This window comes from Gymnodraco acuticeps, unplaced genomic scaffold, assembly GCF_902827175.1.
Source record: "Gymnodraco acuticeps unplaced genomic scaffold, fGymAcu1.1, whole genome shotgun sequence".
In the NCBI taxonomy this organism is placed as follows: Eukaryota; Metazoa; Chordata; class Actinopteri; order Perciformes; family Bathydraconidae; genus Gymnodraco; species Gymnodraco acuticeps.
The window spans coordinates 132,855-156,051 of NW_022991911.1; the positions used below are offsets into that span (position 1 = coordinate 132,855).

At 40.7% G+C, this 23,197-nt stretch overlaps 1 protein-coding gene across 1 annotated transcript; it reads left to right on the top strand.

The window, feature by feature from the left end:
* Positions 1-6,986: 6,986 nt before the first annotated feature.
* On the top strand, positions 6,987-15,605 carry LOC117535607. Its single transcript, XM_034200132.1, has 2 exons — positions 6,987-7,091; positions 14,856-15,605. Exons 1-2 carry the CDS (start codon positions 6,987-6,989, stop codon positions 15,603-15,605), a joined length of 855 nt encoding a protein of 284 aa, XP_034056023.1.
* The last annotated feature ends 7,592 nt before the right edge of the window (positions 15,606-23,197 follow it).

Consider the following 23,197-nt stretch of genomic DNA (forward strand, 5'->3'; position numbering starts at 1 on the left):
TTGGTCTGAAGAGCTGAAGCATTCATACACAATGGATAAAACCGGTGTTGTTTCATTGTATATCCTGTGAGAAAATTATATACATTTAGCATTAAAAACTCAACATTTTTTTAATTCCTAGCCTGAGGAAGATATGAATAATCAACAGGTTTGAATGGAATCTCTAACATTTCCATGTAGAATAAAGACAAAAGAGTGATTATACAAATTACATTTATTGAAATTTGAACCAGAAGATGAAGTCTCAAAGAATGTTTTAAATGAAAGGACATAAAACAAAAAGGTGGATAATAATACATTCTATTAAATGTATATGTAAAGACATTTGGTCAAATGAAATGACACTGAGCCAGTGATAACAGGATGAAGCTGGTACAGGTCTTTCTTCATAACCCCCCCTCCGTGCTGTCCCCTCAGAGGAAGTGGGAAAACGGGATAAGACTCTGGTATGGAATGCCATTTAAGCCAAAAATAAATACATAAATAATTAAATATATATATATATATATATATATATATATATATATAAATATGCCTATGAAATAAATTCTGAAATAAATAAATGAGGCAATAAATATGTATACATGTACATTTAAATACACATTTATTTATTTCAAGAGACTTGTATTTCATAATGACACATTTATTTATTTCAGGGGACTATGGTACAAATGACTTGTATTGCAAATAAAGCAGAAAAAAACATGCATTATTTTACTCTTGTACAGCGATTACCGTAAAGGCGCTATTAATTGCGCACTCAAAAATGAATAGCTGCTGATTTGACCAAGCGAACGCGAGAGACGGCTGAGTTGACCGCAGTTATGCAACAGCAACTGAAGCTAAACTGACTATCTTGACTACTTGTTGCTATCCTATTGTGGCATAAGCCGTTTTCTACAGGCACATTTGACCTTTTCATTATGATTCTACTTGTGATAGTCCGACATGACAACCTGTGCAGCCCATGTATTGATTCCATCTGATAGCTGCTATAATACAAAACAACACGTCTGCCTGCTCTCCACAATGATCAATGACAGTGAATGGATGGTCAAAGTAAGGTACACATAAACAGAATCACACGAAGCCTGGTTAGTGTTGCCTGACTTTAAAGTGTGTTATTTTTTATTAGTGTGTGGTTGCGTTCTAGTCACTTTTCTCAGCGCTACTGCTTGTTACAACTTTCATTTTCCGTACTCGCCACAAACTGTTATTATGGCTCAGGTTAATCTCGCTCCCTTCCGACGTGAGCGTGGTTCTTGGTTCCTGCCGGGCAGCCAAGTGGGGTCAGCTAAGAACCGGTTTTCGGTGTTTAGAGCCGGCTCCGCTGCGGCCGAAACAGGAAGAACCAGAGCTTAATCAGGCTGTAGCCCGGAACTGGCTCTGGACTCAGAACCAGAGAAGAACCAGTTAAGCACCAGAAAAGCACAAGAACGGTTCTTGAACCGGAACCGGTTTGGTTTATTGACAGTTTGCAAACCACTTAAGAGTACTGGAGTGTGAAACAAGAGCTATTGAGTCAGTGTTGTGGTGCTGTTGCTTTGGTCTGGATCTGTGAGCTAACCACGCCCCGTTCATTTGCATGTAAGGAATGGAAATGTGTCATTATGAAATACAAGTCCCCTGAAATAAATAAATGTGTCATTATGAAATAAAAGTCCCATGAAATAAATAAATGTGTATTTAAATGTACATGTATATATATGTATTACCTCATTTATTTATTTCAGAATTTATTTCATAGGCATATTTATATATTTATATATATGTATTTATTTAATTATTTATGTATTTATTTAATTTTGGCTTAAATGGTATTCCATACTTCTGGGGGTCTTCTGTCCACGCTCAGCTACCGCACCGCAGCTGCCTGCACTCGCTGGAGGACTGGGCTGTCACTCAAAAACTGAGTAGCCAATGGGGACGCACCCCTGAAAGTCCCGCCCACCTGGGAGGTTTGTGTCAGAATCTCAAACAAAAAGTGAAGGAGCGCAAAAGAGAGAGCTGCAGCAAGAGCAAAAGTCTGATCGTTGAAAAAGAAGAAACAAGAACTGCAAACAAAAACCTATGTTAAAAAAAGACTTATAGTTTACATGATTACACAAATGATTTGTTTGCATCTTATAGTTTTATTTTTGAAATGTATTTTATTTTGCTTGACTCCGTTTTTTTTTCTTTTAAACTCATAGTTTTGCTTTATTCTGAGAACGTGTTGCTTTATCTTTATGATACAAAACTAATCCCATATATCTGATAATGTTTTTAAATAATATTTAAAAACATAAACAAATATTATTTTTTAAAATATTTTTTTAGTTATATTTTTCATTAGATTTACCAAAATAACTTGATTTAATTGTATTTAAAATAACATTTCCAAAGAAATAAATCCTTCGAATCTGCCTATTCAGTTTCTGTTTGAATGTGAAGGGTTAAATGAAAGAAGTTCGTCAGGTCTCTGCGAGTTACTGTGAAGATAGAAGCTGATTGGTTGTCCTGCTGTAAATTCACAGAGGGCCAGCTATAGTAACTGAACGAGAGAGTAATGTCAAATGAGTACAATTGACCAATCATATCTTCCCTCTAAACAACTTCCTGTCAACAGCGTAAACTCGCCTTCAAAATAAAAGCATGCCAAATTACACTTAAGACATACAACTGCAACAAAAGTAACAAACACAATGCAATATCCTTTTCAATTTCAAAGAACACAAATTGGGTTATTTACAGGTGTTGTTTTGTGTGGTAGAGGGTTGCTTTTATTGATGCGTTTTGCACCCCGGGCCATTGTTTTGATATTCCGCTGAAGTATACGCTGTGACGTAATAACTTTTTTTCGAGGGAAGGGGTGGGGGTCAGAGGGCCTAGGAGGTATAAAAGTCACGGCTCGCCACTGGAACTGGCACTACTGAAATGAAATAAACAAAACACGATATGTTTGCATAGTGTGCATTAAAGGTCTCCTATGATGTAAAATGCACTTTTGGATGTGTTTTGGAAGTAATATGGTCTGTGTTTACATGAGCAAGCATCGCTAACACTCAGAGCTAACCTGTACTACAGAGTGGGTGTTTCTCAATGTCGAGCCACTATTTCAAGGATACTACGTCATTGAGTGCCGCAGAAGGACTGTTCCAATCTCCAGCATACTTGGAATTCTACCGAGGCCGGCGTACTTCGTTGTGGGAAATTTCGAGGATGCACATGTGTAGACTCCGCTGTCTTAAAAAACCCCACAATGCTTTGCGCATTGTTGGGGCGGACGTCATTCTATGGCGGGGGCTCTGAGGCCCCCCCCTCTGCCTCCGCGCGTCCTTTTATGAATGGGTCAGATTAACAGAGGAATAATTCAAAGCAACCAGGGTAAGGTTATAACAAATATGCTGATTTAATGGGAAAAGATACAATAACACAACATCACGAAGTAATCCGGATTACCCCGGCTCTTGTTCCTCCCGCTGAGAGATCTACTTACTTGTTGTCTGGTCAGCAGGAGGAAGAGAAAGCGAACCAAAGACAGAACAGGCTTACATACTAAAACAAAACAGGAGGAGCTGGCGTGTCGTAGCGAATCAGCGCGAGCCAGGAGGCAGAAAGGAAAAAGAGTCTCTTCAGTTTGTAGCAAAACACATCTAGTGTCCGTTATCACACATTCTTAGACTTTCACACACACCCTTTCTGCAAGATTCCAGAGACTTGAGTTGTGTCTAAAGAATATTCCTTTGCTCACAAAGATAATATAAAGGTTTCACTTCTCATATTTCCAGCTTCTGGTTACCCAGACTATTATTATTGATACAAAGTAATTAAACACACACATCTACTATTCAAGATATGTAGACTTCCCTGACATGCTGGAGATCTTAAGAAGAACGTCCCCTTCCCCCCCTTAGTCTCCTGTCCTGCATAACTGCACCTTGTCATGAGTAATAAAACATGTTTAAGCTAACTACTCCACAATGTTGTAGCAATTTAGTACCCACACATGAAAGAATACAGCAGAAAGAAATCAATAAAAACACAAGCACCAGTATAATTGAGCAGTTATACAGCATATGGCTCCTGCAATGCATGTACACACACACACACACACACACACACATTCTACTCTCTGCTGTCTATAGCATATGTCTATATAAGGATATTTCCTCTCTGTCCCCTCCACTTCTCCTGACAGGGAAGTTTTCACTCCTCATATCTCCAGCTTCTTGTTCATATAAACTGCTACTATTAAATACAAAGTAATTAAGTACACACATGAATATATAAAAACACACTTCTTATATATCAGGGGACATTAAGATGAATATACCAAAAATACGCTGTATCAAACTCTTTGCATACCACTTTACTTCAATTCCTCACAGCATGGACCAATTTCCCAAATGAAAGGCGGGGCCTCTCATATGACGCACACCTGCACACTTGCTAGCCTGTTCCATTCTTCGTTTTCCGAGGCTAGGAGGTATTCTTGCCTCACTTCTAAAGGAACTCACTCGGAGGTGTGCTACCAAGAAAGCCTCCTCGACATTGAGAAACACCCCGTATGTGTAAAGAAGCAGGAAATACAAAAAGGAACTCACCTTGTGGTAAACCTGAGAGAGGAAAAGCATTTGAGCTCCATACTGTTTCAGAAGTAATCCTTGATGTGGTTTTGAACATGATATGGCGTTTAATCACGGCAGCATTTTGCTGGGAATCTGCTTCTCTGCAGCTTTCTGCACACATGCAGCTTTGCTGCAAAGGGGGCATGGTCCCATAGCTACTGACCCAGAGTCAGGTCATTCTGGACTTGACTGACTCTAGAGTGTAAATTGTTGAAAATTGAAAAAATAAGAACTACAACAGACACACAACTTAATAACTGTATTATAATACACTTAAAATTGTGTGAGAAAAGGTTTGTTTGAAAAGTTTGTGAAGTTAGTCTGTGGCAAGAAACCTCACACCACAATTCCAAAGTAATGAAGGACAAATATTGTGCATGTGAGAGAAGCACTGCGGTTTATATAAAGGAGAGGTGATGAGAGAGAAAGCTCCACAGAGACAGAAAGGTGAGCACAGGAAACAGAAAGGGAAATGGCTGGGGCATGAACACACTGTGGTTGTGCAGTTTGCTAAGTGTGTGGAAACCCCAGCAGAAGATGAGGCTCATCTGAAGATGTGTGTGGTGTTAAGAAGCAGCTGATAGAAACGGTCTGTGAGCTGTTATTGTTTCAGCAGATGCTCGGGTGTATTTTAGGCTGAATGAGTAATATCTGTTTACATACTTCTGGCTAAATCACTGCTCAGCTATTGGCAGAGCCAAGTGAAAACACTGTCTTTGGCGGACAGATGTGGAGAAATGGGGGGGTGGACTACATTTATTTTTTATCTATCATGCTAATATAAGAAGACAAGACCAGCAGTGAACACTGAACTAATGCCACTCAGCCTTGCAGAGTATCAACATATGTTATCGGTAGACTGTGAGGGCGCTGAAGCAGTCCATTTACGATACCAGTCATGTATCAACCTGTCAATTTCAGCACTTTCCTCTAAAGTTCTCACTATCATGGGATTGGGAGCTTTATCCAGGTGGGTGAAAAGACTTGACATTTAGTAAGTCTTTGCAGGTTATTTGGAATGCAGTTCTGTTGCCAAAAAAAGAAGTGAGATGGAGCAACAACTAAGGAATGTAAGACAGATAGATAGGTTGCCAAAAAAGCCACTTCTCCTGTACTGTGTATTAGAACAACTTGACTCCTCCTGAAATGCTGTTGTTCTAGTTTGTGCTGACCTCGCCCTAATGCCTCAGCGTACAGTAGATGTGTTGAATGCTTACAACATAGACGGCATCACTTTTTTACACTTCTTTTTCACACTTCTTTTTCTTCTATTTATCACTCAAAACAAAGAACATGAACATGTGCCTTAGGGAAATTATTAGCATTATTATTATTATTCTTTCTATTATAATATGGTCATTAACCAAAGTATTGGTTTTTGTATTGGATTTTGTAATCAAACACACTGTCTGTATTCGAATAATGTATAGGTTATACGTGTTTGAGTTTGTGAATGTGTAGTATACTTGGGTTATACCATGTTTTTTTTATTACTAGTTACTCTCTGCTGCTGTCATTCTGTTACCGTGGAAGATAAACCGTAACCATGCAGATGAATAATTTAACTGTAAACAAGAGTTGCCATTACACTATTTTACAGGAACCCTGAGTAAAACAGAGGTGAGAAGGTAGGCTTGATTATCATTACATGAGATAAATAATAAGTAGGCTAATGGGTATTGTGTAGTTTAGTGTTTGGTGTATGATTTATGCCTGGTATTAGCTTGTTAGCTAGCTGTTTCAGGCTAACCTGGTTGTTCACCTTAAAATATCATGTAGGTCTATAGGCCTAATAAAAGAAAAATATAACAACCTAAAGTGCAATGTTTATAAGGCTAATTTAGTATTTTAATAATAATTACACCTACTTTTTTATTTTAAATATAGATTATTCACCTTATCTTCTTCTTCTGGCTATATTTCTGTGACTGACTTTATAACTTTGAAACTTGCGAAACAACATTATAAGACCTTAACCAAAGCTTCAAAAATAAAGCCTAAAAAGTCTCACTTGTAATTATCAATTTGTTTCCACCATCACACAGTTGTAAAAGTTAGAACGATAACGACCCACAGCATTTAGTTTTTTCTTATTAATTAAAAAAGGCAAAACAAATGAGAAACCAACCTCTGTCTGTAAACATCACTACCACATTTTCATTTTTACACATTCCCACAGTATGTACTTCATGACAGTATTGGTCGATTATATATGGAAGAAGAAAAACGTTCACAGCTGTCTTAGAAAATGCTCTAACAATACATTTGCAGATGAAATGCAAAGCCAAACATTGACACAATTTGTTTTGATTGCCTGCATTTTGCATTTAACCCACAACCTGCACATGAATGATGTGAATGTGTGTAACAGTTACCATGGAAGAAGTGAAGTGTGCAGCTCAGGAGATCAGGACCCTCCCAGACCTCTGTAACCAAATCCTTCATCTGCGCAGCACCATACCGAGTGACAGCTCCGTCATGGTAAGTATATTACAATGTAAATCAGAATGAGCAATGTACTTCTGTATTATTACTTTTTTTGTAATATAAATCTTCATTTAAAACATATATTAAATTAAATCGAGGCCTTTAACGAGCACAAGTACGTTTAAGGCCGCTCCACACCCATAGTTCACCCACACGGGTATATGTGGGCGTGCACAGACTGTGGCCCAATTCCAAACCACACCCTACCCACTCCCACTCCGTGACGGAGTGAACTTGCAGCTCAACGAGGCTCCCCCCTGTCAGATGGAGGGAGTAAATACAGCGGCAAGCTTTGGAACATGACTAACATGAACATGTGCCTGAGGGAAATTATTAGCATTATTATTATTATTCTTTCTATTATAATATGGTCATTAACCAAAGTATTGTGGGAATTGACATTTTTACCTGATGATGGCTCCAGATGAAAATGACTGAAGATGTGTCCTCATCATGGATGTCTTCACTAACTGTCTTTGTAAACCAGTTGTTGACATGCTTCAGTAAGAGTGATGTCACCAGAACTTGATGCACATTCAGTGTGTCACATGATTCCACCTCTCCACTGTTCCTAAGGTCTGTGGATATGCAACTCATGTCTGCCTCAATCTTTTCAATCTATGATTTCAGGACAAAATGGACAAAGTTTTTACCTTCAAGTTTTTAGCAGTCAAAACTCAACTATATGTGACAGAAAATGCAGGATTGTTGAATCACTGGATTTGTATCTCCATGGTTTATTAGCAGTAAGTGGTTTTGGATAGAAGTCAGCTAAAAAAAAAGTAATGTGTTGGAACAAGAAAGTCCTCATTTAGCACTTGCACACCGGAGTACTTTCCCCCCCAAACAAGGCCGATAGGGGGGGAGATTTGGTTTCACACAAAAAAGGATCTGGGCCTAGTTCGCGCGAACCTTTTCACCCCAAGATAGTCCCTGTCTGCGAGGTAGTACTTTCCTGGGGAGGAAATGGTTCGAGGGTGTGTCGGCCACGCTAACAATTTCTGATTGGCTGGGCGAATTGCAAACCACGGCCCGTAAAATTCCGAAAAGTTTTGTGAAGCCGCCATTTTATTTGCTCGCATTAGCCCAGCGCACCAACGGAGAGAGACTAACATATGGCAACACAAAAGAAAACATGGGAGATGAGGAGGTGTCGGCGTTCTGGCGATTAACTCGTTATCAAGCTGTATAACATGAGCACAAAAACCACAACTTCAGTCAATTCCATCATGTCTGAGGAAGATGAACAGACGCCTCATGTACAGCGGGTGGCAGTATATGCCGTGAAGTTGTTTGCGGCCTGCCAGTAAACCCAAAGCAGAAGAAGAAGAATTGACGTCAGAGGCTTCATTTGCCTAATCCTCCCTCAGGGACTTATTCCGGAGAGAACGCAATCTACTAGGAGAGTTACGGGACTAAAGAGTTCAGACCAAGTACTTAGCCGGTACTTGTCCCCGGTACTTAGTCCCCCCGAACTCTTTAGTCCAGATCTTTTTGGTGTGAAACCAAATCTCCCCCCCCCCTATCGGTCTAGTTCGGGGGGAAAAGTAGATTTTTCATTGCCAGCTAAAATCTTGCATATAGGGCAGCAAATTGGTCAGAACCGGCCCTGGTGTCATCCCCACAGCACCCACCATTTGCAATATGTTCCCATGGCTATGTGACCAACACAAGCATTCCAACGTTAATCAACTAATTTCTTGTGAAGACGATGAAAACTCTGAATGCTTTAGGCTTCTTGAAGCCATAAATGATTCACATCCACAGGTGAAGTCCTGCTGGTCCCACTGGACTCGGCTCATTCACAGAGCTCTAACTGGACCCTGTCATATCCTCCATGAGAGGCATCTGTTCACTCAACTGTTAACACTGTTAAAGGTCCATTAGACAATGGTGGAAAGTATTTAAGTACATTTACCAAAGTACTTAATTAAGTACACATTTGAGGTACTTTCATTTTATACTACTTTATTCTTGTAATGCACTACATTTTGGAAGCACATTTTATACTTTTTACTCAACTTTACAGAGTTATTTACTAGTTACTTTATAAGTTCAGGATATGAAACACATTACTTGGGGACATTTTTTTAATTATTTGGTATAGATTAAACCATCCAACCTTTGGGACAAACTCCCCTCTCTCCGGCAGAAACAGGAAATGCCGTAACTGTATGTAACAACGGTTTCAAATCAGTATCTCCTTGACAAAAAATCTAATTAATAACTCAAATAAAACATCTTTAATTGTGTTACTTTTTTGTAAAACTCTTTTAGTTTTAAACCTGATGTTTATAAGCTTTTTTGTTTTTGAAACAGTCTGTAAATATACACAACTTTATAATAAAATGCACACATTTACCTTTTTCTAGACTAAACACAGGTATGATCCTAAGTTAAAACATATGAGGCTATCATGAGGTTGTTAACATCGCAATTTATCAGTGGATGTTTGCTGGAACTACTTGTAAACAGCGTGTTTCCTGACGGACACATACAGCGTTGTGTCCGGTCAGATAGGGCAGCAGGTGAAGTCAGGACCAAGCGGCAAACTCTGGGGTTGCGTTCCGATAAAAAAAAAAAACAGCTCCTAAATTCTAACCCTATCTCCTATTCCTTGACCTCTGAGTGAAACGTCACGGGGTTAAGGGATAGTGGATAGGAGAATTCAAAAGGACTTAGGAGAAGAGACTGCGGTACTTTAGAGAATCCGACTGCACTTTCACTATCCGACGTGTTTATGATGCGCCAGCGGACGTCATGAATGTGCGTCTGCTGCTGTGGGGAAACTATGGAAACTACAGTTCTCTATACAGCGGACTACAACATGGATGTTCAATAAGAACGAGGGACTACTGTAAACTCATCTAGAGACTCTGCACCGTGCTCTGATGCTGTTGTTTTATGCTTTATGAACGTGGACAACAGAGAAACATATTCTTCATGACCAAAGTTGGAATTGAAATAAAAAAGGAAAGTGAAACTTATGCTCGTCACCCTCTCCCTCCGGTCCACATTAATACAAATGATCCCAATACGTATGATTGTATGAAAAGATCTTAAAACCAAAACAAATGTATTTATTATAAACGTTAGTCCTTAACATCTATCACTGTGTATATCACCATTCAAACATCTTTTAAAAGTTGAACAAACCCCACACAGCTCAGTGAAGACTGTGAGATGTTGACTTTATTTGATCATTTCAGTAAAAACTAACGTTCATATTTCTCTTTTTGATTATAATACTGATGAACGTTCAGAAAAAAGCACTTTGGCAACTTACCACATACGTTTTAAAATGCTTAATAAGCACCGTAACTTTCATGATATCATTTCTCGGTCATAATCGGTTGTTTCCGTGAACGGCCGACTGTTGTGATGGCAAATGCTGCGGCTGCAATTTATTGTGGGGCAGCATTTTCTCCTCTCCTTTCGGTTACGCTGCGTCTACACTACAGCGTCGACAGCTTCAAAAACAGTTTCCAACGCGTCTACCCATTCACTTTGAATGGGGTGACGTCACGTTGCCTCGCTTTTCGCCGAACTGAATTGTGGGTAGCATAGCGGTCCGTCTCCGTAGGAGACGCCGGAGTAGCCAGCGCCAGCCAATCAAATCCCGTTTCTGAAAATCTGACAGCTCAAGCCCTAGCCAATCAAACCGCGTCTAAGCTGGGAGAGATATCCCGCCGTTCATTTCTATATTTCAAAAAAAGATGGAGGAGAAACTAATTATCGCCGTAGCAAATCACCCGGTTTTGTATGACCCCAGACCCTCTTCACCTACCGGGATACAAACCGGAAGAACCAGTCATGGAGGGAGGTGGCAGAGACAGTGGGTGAAACTGGTAGGTTTTCACCTGTTTGGGGAGTTTATATATTTATATATATTGCTCGCATAAAATCCCCGGGGTTTTTTGCTTTGTATGTCGGGGGCGGGAGATTCATGTGATTGGTTGTTGGTCGCGTTGCTCGAATAAAATCCCCAAGCTTCAGACACGCCCAGCTCCAAGCTTTTTTTGAAGCTGTAGTGTGGACGCTCCGTAGGGAGGTCCAGTGGTTCCTAAGCTAAAGGAGGTTATAAAGGAAGTTTGAAACCTCCTTTCCTTTCATTTGGAGAATTGGAACGGCACTAATCATGGCTGCCAGTGACGTACTTCCGGGTCATTTCACTCCGTTAGGAAGGTTCCTAAGCTAAATGGACTATTGGAATGCAACCTGGGGAAGAGCCGGGACGCCAATACGGAAGTGCCACACACTGCAGTTCATCTAGTGGCCAGTAGGAGCAGGCTGCAGAAGGGAGCAATTTCCATAGACCCCCATGTTAAAATGCCCAACTTTACAGCAGAAATAAACATGTTTACATCGTGGTTCAAAAAACCATATTCTCTGTATAGTTAGATTCCCCCTTCATGACTACTGTGTGGGGGGTGAATATTTTCTCAACTCATCTGTTCAATTAATATTAAGCCTTAAATCTTTTGCATAAATTAGGGTGTGGTCACTTTGATGGACATGTATGCCTCACTGTCAGCTAACAGCAACTTGTCCACTCTCTGCTAGGCTGCAACCAGAGCCATCTATTATATGGCTCTGGCTACAACCATTGATTGATTGATTGATTGATTGATTGATTGATTGATTGAAAAGTTTATTAACAGCTTGTATATTGGGTACAGTACAGTACAGCTCAAAACATACAATTGTTAAGGGGATGCAGACCAGAGAAAGACTTTCGTCTTGTTTACATCAGGGTCCCCCATTTCCAATTCATCATATAATTTAAGACATATAAGACATATTTGACATACAGATGGCTTATTTACAATTTAAATACAGGTGTTTTTTTTTACATACAGATTGCTTATTTACCATTTACATACAGGTAGTTTTTTTACATACAGATTGCTTATTTACAATTTAAATACAGGTGGTTTTTTTTACATACAGATTGCTTATTTACCATTTACATACAGGTAGTTTTTTTACATACAGATTGCTTATTTACAATTTACATACAGGTAGTTTTTTACATACAGATTGCTTATTTACAATTTTCATTTTAGATTTCGTTCTAATACATCCTAACCGGACATTTAAGACATACCAAGTCTACAGATATACAGTTAGTAATAGAGTCTAAAATGCGAGTATATACATAGATGGGGGGGGAAGCTGTCCATTGAACGACAGGTTGAGATTTGTACCATTACCGGGGCCAGTTTTGCAATGCTCTCCCCCGAAGGTGCTCTTTAAGAGAGGTTTTGAAGGTAAGTATAGTTTTACTTTCCTTTACAGTTGTGGGAAGAGCGTTCCACCTTGATGTGGCATAATTGCGAAACGTGTATTCCCCCTTTTTTGTGCCAAATCTGGGTTTCACATGATTTGTGGAGCTCCCTCTGGTGTTATGATCATGGTATTCCTTGACCTTTGGGAAGAATTTTGACATGTAAGGCAAGGCAAGGCAAGGCAAGTTTATTTATATAGCACTTTTCAACACAAGGCAATTCAAAGTGCCATGTACATGGCATGGGTACCATAGAGGTGTAGTGGATCTTGTAGACCAGGCCCATTGCAAGTAGCTGTACTCTGTCGTCTACTCTAAGCCATCCTAGGTTGTCAAAGTGGGCAGAGGTGAGGTGGGTTCTAGATGAAAGGTCAAGCAGTAGTCTGACCAGTTTATTTTGCGATGTTTGAAGTTTGATTTTTAGCGCCTTGGAGGTGCTATGGTACCAAGACGTGCAAGCATAGTCATAGTACCCTTGAATGAGTGCTCCTGCCAGAGTCTTCAGGGTGTTTTTGTTTACCAGAGAGGAGATCCGGTATAGGAATCTAGTTCTTTGATTGACTTTTTTTATTACATTGGATGCCATTTTGTCACAGGAGAGGTTTGCCTCAAGAATAGATCCTAGGTATGTAATTTCCTTCTTACTTGTGACAATAATGTCGCCCACTGCAACTGAGAAGTCGTCGGATTTGCTGAGATTATGTTTCGAACCGAAGAGAATGGACTCTGTTTTACCCAGGTGTAATGATAATTTATTATCGGCGAGCCAGGTGCAGATTCTGCCGAGCTCGGAGCTGAGGGTTTTTTCAACCTGCAATCTGCTCCTGTCAGAGACCAGTAGGGCTGAGTCGTCCGCGAACAAGAACAAGTTGCAGTCACATGCTACAACGTTAGTTAGTTGTAGTTACTGTACTTCACCCTTTAGCCGTGTTCGTGGTGTTTGTGCCTTTTAGGGAATATTGTTACAAATACCAGACAATTAACATTTTGTGCTGTGCGCTTGAATGTACTAACGGAACTTCCAAGAAGTCTAAAATTATAATATTATACATGTTAACCCCGTTCGCAGGTGTTTGTGTGCTTGGTAGCTTAGCTTGCTACTTATTAGCCAGCTAAGGACGTAACCCTTTATACATAGCCTACATATACATTTTAGTTTATGATTCAGCCTTGGGTAAGACTTTTATAGTCTATGGCTATGACGCCCATAATGTTAAACGGGAGCAAATGTTAATAGGGGACCCAATTATCCCAGTGGTGGCCGTCGGAGCTAACGGAGCCGCAGGGGGCTAGCTCCAGCCGGCGTCCCGGAGCTAGCCCACTGCGGCTCCGTTAGGTCCGGGCGGTGGAGTCCGTCTTTTCTCAACGTGTTTTTTTCTCAACAAAATATAGCGAATTCTCTTGCAGATTGTCTCATTTGATTATGAATGTAACGTTTATATAGGGGAACTACACTGTTAGCAGTAACTTGGTATGCATGTATTTCATGTTAAATTAGCTTCTTAGCCTGAGCTAGCTCTGTTTACTTCCAGTTCGGAGGCAGCAGGTCCCGCCTCGGCTCCGCCTCTTTGCCCTTATTTGGAGCAGGCGGGATTAGACTCTGACGTCACAGTCGAGCCTTTAGTGGCCGACTCCGCCTACTAAGGGCTTCACGGCAACTCTGCAGAATCCTATGGGTGACGTCACTGACACTACGTCTATTTATATATACAGTCTATGGTCAGGACCGATGCAGACTCGCTGTTTGAGGGCTTGATAACCCACTCCCCCTCCACATTTGTTGGTTTGGAACAGCACTTAATGTGGCGGACCCTCCGCGCGAACGCGCAAACGGAGGGGTAGTGTCTAGGGGTAGGGTGTAGGGCAGTGCTTCTCAAAGTGTGGTCCGTGAGCGCCCCCTAGTGGTCCGTGAGTATATTGGTAACATTTCACATTTGAAATAAATAAATAAATTTAAGTTTTCCGCACTCTCGCGGGAATATCTCCGCAATGGAGCGAGCTTAAGTTTCATTTTCGATTGCATGATATAGCCCAGATAAACACCTTCATCACACATGTGGCCACTTGTTTGTACCATTTTCATGCGATTTGTAAAAAACGATGTGTTTTTGGATATTTGTGGAGTTAGGTGGTCCGCGAGTGTTTTTTTATTGGTTAAGTGGTCCTTGGTATGAAAAAGTTTGAGAAACACTGGTGTAGGGGGTGGATTGGAATTGGCCCTGTGTTTGATTGACAGCTCCTTCACTTGCCTGTTATCTGTAGGATATTGTATATTGTAAACTTATAGTTATTAGTTCAAAGGCTTCCTGGCTACACCTAAAATCAGCCTGACTACGGTCTTACTAGCCGTTGATTGAAACACCTGTATGGGTTTGCAGGAGTAAAAACTTTCAATAGTGAAAAATGAACTGTCTGAGTGATGTCATCATGAAATGTTGAGCACATACCAGGTTATGTGATGTATTTCCAAGGTGATGCACAGAAAGCTGCGGCTTTTGCAGAGAAGCTCGTTCTACTTAGAGATCCGACTGGATGAAGTGCCAGCTGCAGAGGGGCAGCAGCCTCTGGACACCGCGGTGTCCTCTCTGACTGACGAGCGGAGGCTGCAGCGGGCCATGGCTCTGAGCCGGACCCAAGTCACGCTCCTGCTCACTGTGATGGGACAGCTGTACCAAGTGATCACCAGGAGCTGCCGGGAGCTGGAGGCCTTCATCATGAAGTATAAACAGGGTTTGGTGGACAGTGACATGGCAGCTTCCATGCAGCAGAAGATCCAGCAAACGCGGCAGCACGTGCACGATGTTGATACCAGATTGACTCGGAATTGCGGCCCACTAAACCTGCAGAACCAGCTTGCCTCAAATACAGGCAACCTTCACACTCTCCAGCTTAGTGCATTGGTTTCCTTCAAGATGCCGGTGATTTTTGACCGGGTCAAGTCCAGTGTGTTATCCAACGGTGTGCATCTGTTCTGGGAAGTTGCATGCGTATCGTCTAAGGAGCTGTACCAAATGTTTGAGATCCACATAGAAAGCTGTCATCCAACTACTGCTGACAATGCCAAACTTATATATGCATGCCAGTCGTATGACCTACAGCTCAGCCTCCTTGAACCTGACAGGAACTATAAGTTCTCTGTCATAAGAGTAAATGCTGTAAACTTGCTGTATGGACTGTGGATGGACAGCATTATCCTGAAGACCTTGGATATTTCCAAGTAAGAGCTACATGTCCCCTTCTAGACATGAAGGGAATGAAGATAATTCACAGATTGTTTTTATTTACAAAGAAAAATATATGTAACAAGTTTCATTGCAAAAAAATTAACCCCAGGATAGCTTGAATTGAAAACTGTGTTAATGTCTTGATAGAATAGTTGGTCAAATAACTTGGATCTTGGAAAAAAAATCTAGTAAAACATTTCAAATCGAACACATAGCATCTATAAGGCAGGATTCTGATGCACATAAATAGAAACCTTAACCCTAGAGGATAGCAAACCTGGGCAAAGACATAAAACAGTTTTTGATTGACACCTCGACACCCCAGTTGTATTGATTGTGTTCCTGATCTTTATCATCTTCTGTCTAAGTGTTTGTGGTTTTAAAGTTTAGTGACCTCGCTTCCTTACACTAAATAGCAATTTATTAACTAGAGAATGCAATTCCTGAAGAAATTGCTAGTGGGAATGCTTTATGCTGAAAAGCTGACGCTGAATATGCTGAAATGTAATGTGCAAGAAGAAAGTGAAGAATTTAGATTGAAATGATACATGAACACTGGGGGCTTGAATGTGTGATGAGAGAAGAAAAGAAAGTGAAAAGGCTTGGAGAAGCAGCAGAATATTTGAACTGCAAACTTCTGAACTAACTTGATGAAGAATGATCTGTCGCCATGCCAACGGCATTTGATGACATCCCATAATACGCTTAGATGCGTTGATGGCTGCATCGTGTTGGAGCACCACCCAGTGGCGTGGTTGAAGGTTTGAATCTGCTCCGCGCCGATTGTTTGATGAGTAGTCTTTTCAAGGAAAGGACTCGAACACCGAGTTATGAGATAAGCAATAAGCTGAGTTCTGGACTCAAGTTCTACCACCGTGTGATAGACGTATCAGGAACGGCCAGTCAGAAAAAGAGCGCCGAGTATGAACATTGGCTTACATACAAATTCTGTATTTGTATGTAAGCTAACGGAGCCGCAGGGGGCTAGCTGCGGCTCCGTAGCTTGGGATGGGCGTAAACCATGGCGTAAACACATCTGCAGACACAGGAGATGTCTCTCCCATCTCTGGAGCTTAGAAGCTAGCGTTCTCACACTCGCAAAACCTCCCTCTAAAACCTAGTATCCACATACGACTCCATCAACACATTCCTTACGGGAGATTAGAAGCAGGGATGGTCGTACATGTCAACACACAAAATAAGGTTAAATGTCTGAGTAAAGACTAAATTAATCCCTAACAGCGATATCGTGTTTTATTGTTGCCATGGCAACAGCTTTTGAGGAAAACTCACTAATGGCACATAGACATGTTAAGGACTGGACCATTAACTGTCATCTGAAGTCTGGTGCTGTTTTAGACCATTTGCATAGGTATCACGACAACATCGTGTTTTAAGGCGAGGGATGCGTTTCCATGGAAACGGCACATGGTGAGATCTCAGATTTGGCGTAGAGCTGTTGAGGCATGGACCGGTGATATACAAGCGAAGTTTGGGGGACGATCGGACCGTGTCCATTGGACTTACAGCGACATCGTGCTTCATGGCGAGTGGTCTGTCGCCATGGCAACGGCATTTGATGACACCCCATAATACGCTTAGATGCGTTGATGACTGCATCGTTACCAAACGTGTCAATGTGACTTCATCGTGTTCCATGACACAGGTGTTTCTATTTGAGCTAACGACGACAGCTGTGTGTCACAATAATGTATAAAATAGGTGGAACATGTTGAAGTCAGTATGAAGTCTCCATCAGACAGAAAAGAATAGGCTCAGACAGTCTGTTAAACTCCAGTGACCACTCGTTAGCTCAAACACAACACCTGTGTGTGATGACATCATCGTGTTCCATGACACAGGTGTTTATAGTTGAGCTAACGAGCTCTGTAGAGATCAAAGGTTTCCATTGTTCTGAATGAGAGATGAACCTCTTACATGTGAACGTTTTGTGGAAGAACCGTAACAGATATCTGTGACATTTCAAAACGTGAAGCATGTCAAGGAACTTGAGTATCTGAAGTGTAATTTGTGTGTACTTTCGGGTTAATAATGTGGCCTTTTTGGCAGTTTCACTAACAGGCTGCTACCGTGAGGAAATGTCAGCCTGAAATTACAATGGGCTTTAATGGAGGCATGTTGAAAGTTGTTGTCACTTCATGCCCTCAAGCAACACATCCTCACTCCCAGGTCGGCCTATGTTGACGTTATGTCAAGTCCCCTGTTGGCTTTTTCCAACGCAAGGGGGGGGGCCTTAGCGTCCATTTTCAACGCAAGGGGGGGGCCCTTAGCGTCCATTTTCAGCTTTCCGGGATGTCCATATGCTTCTATAGACGCTCATGGAAGCACGGCGTTCGTTTGTGTCGGCTGCCCTTGAAGGCAATGTGAGCGTCCATTCTCATTGGATAACGGAGAATTGTACACCCGGAAGTAAGTATTCCCCTTACTGTCGATTGATTTTACAGTGATATCTGCACTACTCATCGACTAAAAAACACCAGATTATCCTTGTTAATTACACAACATTGATTGGTTTAAATTGTGTGCAATGCTTTTGTATTTTTCCCCTTCGATTCGGAGAAACAAATATGTTTTTGGAGTAAAGGATGGCAGAAGACACTACACTACCCAGAATCCCCAGCTATCGTTTGGACTACACCATGTGCTCTGTTTGACGTCACGTGATCTTCAAATTTCTCCCTGAAGAAAAAAAAAACATGGCCGAACTTCGTTTTATTCTCGATGGAAAATGCCTATTTTAAAGTTAGTTTGGCCATTAAAATGCGTTTTGATGTCATTTGATGCGAGAAATATGAGTTGTTATTTCAGATTATGTGTGCAGTGGATGTACATGATCTTTAGTTTGCTAGTTATTACGAAGATTACTTCAGGAAATTGCGTCCATAACGTTTTCATTGTTACCAAGGTGGTTGCTAGGGACGCTGCTATCGATATTATTTCTGTTATGTTGTTTAACTGTTTAATGGTGTTATCTTTATTGCTACCCCCTTCCCCGTCAATGTATAGTGTTGGTCCACAGCGCAAACATATTAGTTTAACAAAATCCGCATCTAAAGATACGTTATTTCCCCCTGTGCAATTCCAGTCTCACATCTCACAGCACATCGTCATTAACAAATACCGGAAACAGACCGAAAACATTTAAAAAAAATACAATAATACTTTATTCCGAGTGTGCTTGCTTTTCTCTTTGAAAGTCATCACATAACGGCATTGTAATACACGGTTCGGCTGCATTAAATATTACATATCTGCCGTAGTTCTGTATTTATAGAGCCCTGATGAGAAGACTTCTAGACAAACATGAGGAACTGAAAACGTGACGTGGATCATAAATATATCAGCCATTAAACAACATCTTACATTTCTTTTCACACAATACGTCTCCTTGCAGTATCAACACTAATTCGGCTGACTTTTATATTTGATCCAATTGGTAGATAGGCTGTATTTACACCATAAAGGTGCACAGCTGATATAAAGGGACACCTAGTGGTTAAAGCATGTTATTGAATTTCATTATTTTTATCATTAGATATTAATAGGATCCCTATAAAGTATATTCATTACTCGTTATTCTCTACTAATAGTTAATTAAAGACTGTATATAATGACTATTTTGCACATCCCTTTCAAGATTTCAAGATGTTCTAAGGTTTATTGACATATCATATAGGCCTACACAACTATGGTGTAGTTCTGCATTGAATGAAAAACTTGGGTCGCAGGTTCCTCAATAGTGCATTACAAGACATCTATCAATATTTGTGCGTACCTCCAGCAATGTTAACTATGTTGAAGCACTTATTTGAACTGATATTATACATAATGTATTATACTCTTATAAGATGTATGTAGATATTTCATCTCCGACCTTGTCAGGTATTGAACAATCAATAAATAAAGAACACAGAATTGTTGAATATAAAACACAGAATTTGTGTGATTATACTAAATTATTTACAAATAAACACCACTGCATATTTAACTGTTACACATGCTGATGTAACGCAAATGTTCCAACTTGAGATCAATAAAGTATATCTTATCTTAAGCTGATCGATGGCTACTGCCATATTTGCAAAATGTGCCTCTGAACCTTAACAAGTGCATGTTTCAGGCTTATCAATTAATGTAATGTAATGTAATGTTATCAATTAACAACAGGGGTCACAAACATAAGACCAGCTGTTAAATAAAGCTCTTCTGACCTTAGCTGGCATGTGTGTATATATATATTAATGCTGCCCATTATGGGCACAAGCAATTTTCACCCATTTATTAATTATATGTTTTAAATGTGAGTGTTTCCTATCCCCTAAACCTCCAGGGATGTACACAGTTTAATACTGGCAACTTCTTATTATGGGAAATACGAAAACGTCTTTTAAAACTACAACTCCCAGTAGAGACGTGCCATAGATACAGAACATGTTGCGAAACAGAATAGCCAGCATTTGTAGTTCTGGGGACAGGGTGGGGGAGGGGGGACGCGGTGGACCCGTTCAAATCCAGTTTTGGACAGTCTGCGTGGTTCCATCCCATTTCAAGTGCTGTTCGAGGCTCGGCGTAACCCTCGGAGCACACTCTCCAATCACAGAGCTTGAGGACTATCACGGGGTTTGTCAAACAGAGCACATGGTGTAGTCCAAACGATAGCTGGGGATTCTGGGTAGTGTAGTGTCTTCTGCCATCCTTTACTCAGAAAAAACATTTGTTTCTCCGAATCGAAGGGGAAAAATACAAAAGCATTGCACACAATTTAAACCAATCAATGTTGTGTAATTAACAAGGATAATCTGGTGTTTTTTAGTCGATGAGTAGTGCAGATATCACTGTAAAATCAATCGACAGTAAGGGGAATACTTACTTCCGGGTGTACAATTCTCCGTTATCCAATGAGAATGGACGCTCACATTGCCTTTAAGGGCAGCCGACACAAACGAATGCCGTGCTTCCATGAGCGTCTATAGAAGCATATGGACATCCCGGAAAGCTGAAAATGGACGCGAAGGGCACCCCCCTTGCGTTGAAAATGGACGCTAAGGCCCCCACCCCTGCGTTGGAAAAAGCCGACAGGGAACTTGACATAACGTCAACATAGGCCGACCTGGGAGTGAGGATGTGTTGCCTCAAGAGGCATTTTGTTTAATTATTTTTTGCTTAATTATTTGTAATTTTTCAAGCTACGAGATGTTTTCCTACGTTTGTCATGAAAAATTATGTCTCAGGAATGTAGGGTTTGGGAATTATGGCAGTTTAAAAAAAATATGAAGGCAATTTTCAAACTGTCCTCCACTCTAACGCTACGTCCACACAGCAGCTTTTCAAAAATCTTGAAAATCTTGGAGCTGGGCGTGTCTGAAAGCTTGGGGATTTTTTTGCGAGCAACGCGACCAACAACCAATCACATGAATCTCCCGCCCCCGACATACAAAGCAAAAAACCCCGAGCAATATATATATATATATAAACTCCCCAAACAGGCGAAAACCTACCAGTTTCACCCACTGTCTCTGCCACCTCCCTCCATGCCTGGTTCCTCCGGTTTGTATCCCGTTAATAGTTCTGGTCGTAAAGAACCGGGTGATTTGCTACCGTAATTTCTCGTTTGGAATATGAGGAAATGAACTGCGGTCTGGTTCTCCCTGCTTACACGCGGTTTGATTGGCTAGCGCTTCTACTGTCAGATTTGCATAAACGTGATTTGATTGGCTGACGCTTCCAGCTCAGCTTCAAAAGTTGAACATTGCTCAACTTTTGAATCCTGGAAATCCTGGAAATCTTCGCTTCGCTCCCCCACAATGCAGTTCGGCGAAAAGCGAGGCAAAGTGACGTCATCCCCATTAAAAGTCAATGGGCAGAGAAGCGTTGGAAGCGGTGGAAGTTATGGCTGGCTCATAAATGCCCCCCCCCCCAAAAGAGATTTCTATTAATCCCACCCACAAGCATTTTTCAGGGTATGGTTCAAGGACTGTTACCAATAAATGGAGCAAGTTTCATGAATGTGACACTTTTATTTTGTACGCATAGCATATAATAATATGCTGACAAAGACTATGTAACATTTGTAAACATATATTTCGATTATTAGATGACAACTATGTAAAATTAAACAATACATTTTAAAGCACGTTTATACAGACAGGACGTAACAATAATGATAAAAAAAAGATTTAGAAATGCGCGTTCCCGTGACAAGGGGGGCATTATGTGACACAACACCGGCACAATTCGCTGACGGCCGTCACCGCCCTCAATTTGTTATGTTTTTAAAAGGCATCATTGAAGTTGCACCGACAGAGTTCCGCCGTTTCCCCGCAGCGAGGCTCCCCCCCAGTTGACAGTTCGCTAGCACCCCAGCCCCCCCCCCCCCCTCTATTTGGACTGGTAGATCTCGGCAACTTTAAAAGTAGCTCTTGGTTCAAAAAAGGTTGGGCACCCCTGCTCTAAGTGCTCATGCATGCATCATGCCGAATGTTGTTTTTATTACTAGACTGCGTTTACAGAATCAGAGAGTGAGTGGGAGAGAAAATCTGCAGTATGGTAACATTTATCTGTGAAGACAACACAAGTGGATGTTAGGACTCTGCAGACACCACAAAACATGGAGGACACGGAGGAGTAACTCTCTTACACAAGACTGGAGATTCAGTGTTTCTGATTCAAACTGAGGCATGTGGCACAGTGGATAGAGCGTTGGTGTTCGGATCAAGGGAGCATAGGTTCAAACCCCACTGCAGTCAGCATGTCGTTGTGTCCCTGAGACACTTCACCCCAAATTGCTCCTGCGGGGATTGTCCACAGTATTGAGTATGTAAGTCGCTTTGGATAAAAGCGTCTAACTAGTAACTTGGGAGGGTTACTTTAAACATGTAATCTGTTACAATAAATAGTTACGTGTCAAAACATCTAACCAGTAACATAATCTGAGTATCACAATATAAAGGAATGTAATCTGATTACTTTCTGTTACTGTTGGATTACCTCAATATCAAATGCAATGCAAATAAAAACAAGAGAAAATAAATAACAATAAGATGTTTTTTACTTAAGTATATGTTAATGTTAACCTTAGAAAAAGAAGAAACCAACATACTTCATATCTAAAATGTAGTAACATTTAAGGTCCCATGGCCATTTCTACTGATCATAATTCCATTGTTGAGGTCTACTAAAATAGATTTATACTGTGCAATTTTCCAAACTCACATTGGTTTCTCCAACCCAGTCGCACCTAAACGTGTAATAACTACGTTGGTCCACAACGTAGGACGTAGTATTTCTACAAAAACGCCTCTGAAATTGTAAGATCCCTACGTTTTTTTTCACCATTCATTCCAATGGCTAGCGTCTATGTCACGTGATCTTCACATTTCTCCCTGCAGAAAAAAAAACATGGCCGAACTTCGTTTTATTCTCGGTGGAAAATGCCTATTTTAAAGTTAGTTTGGCCATTAAAATGTGTTTTGATGTCATTTGATGCGAGAAATAGAGTTGTTATTTCAGATTATGTGTGCAGTGGATGTACATGATCTTTAGTTTGCTAGTTATTACGAAGATTACGT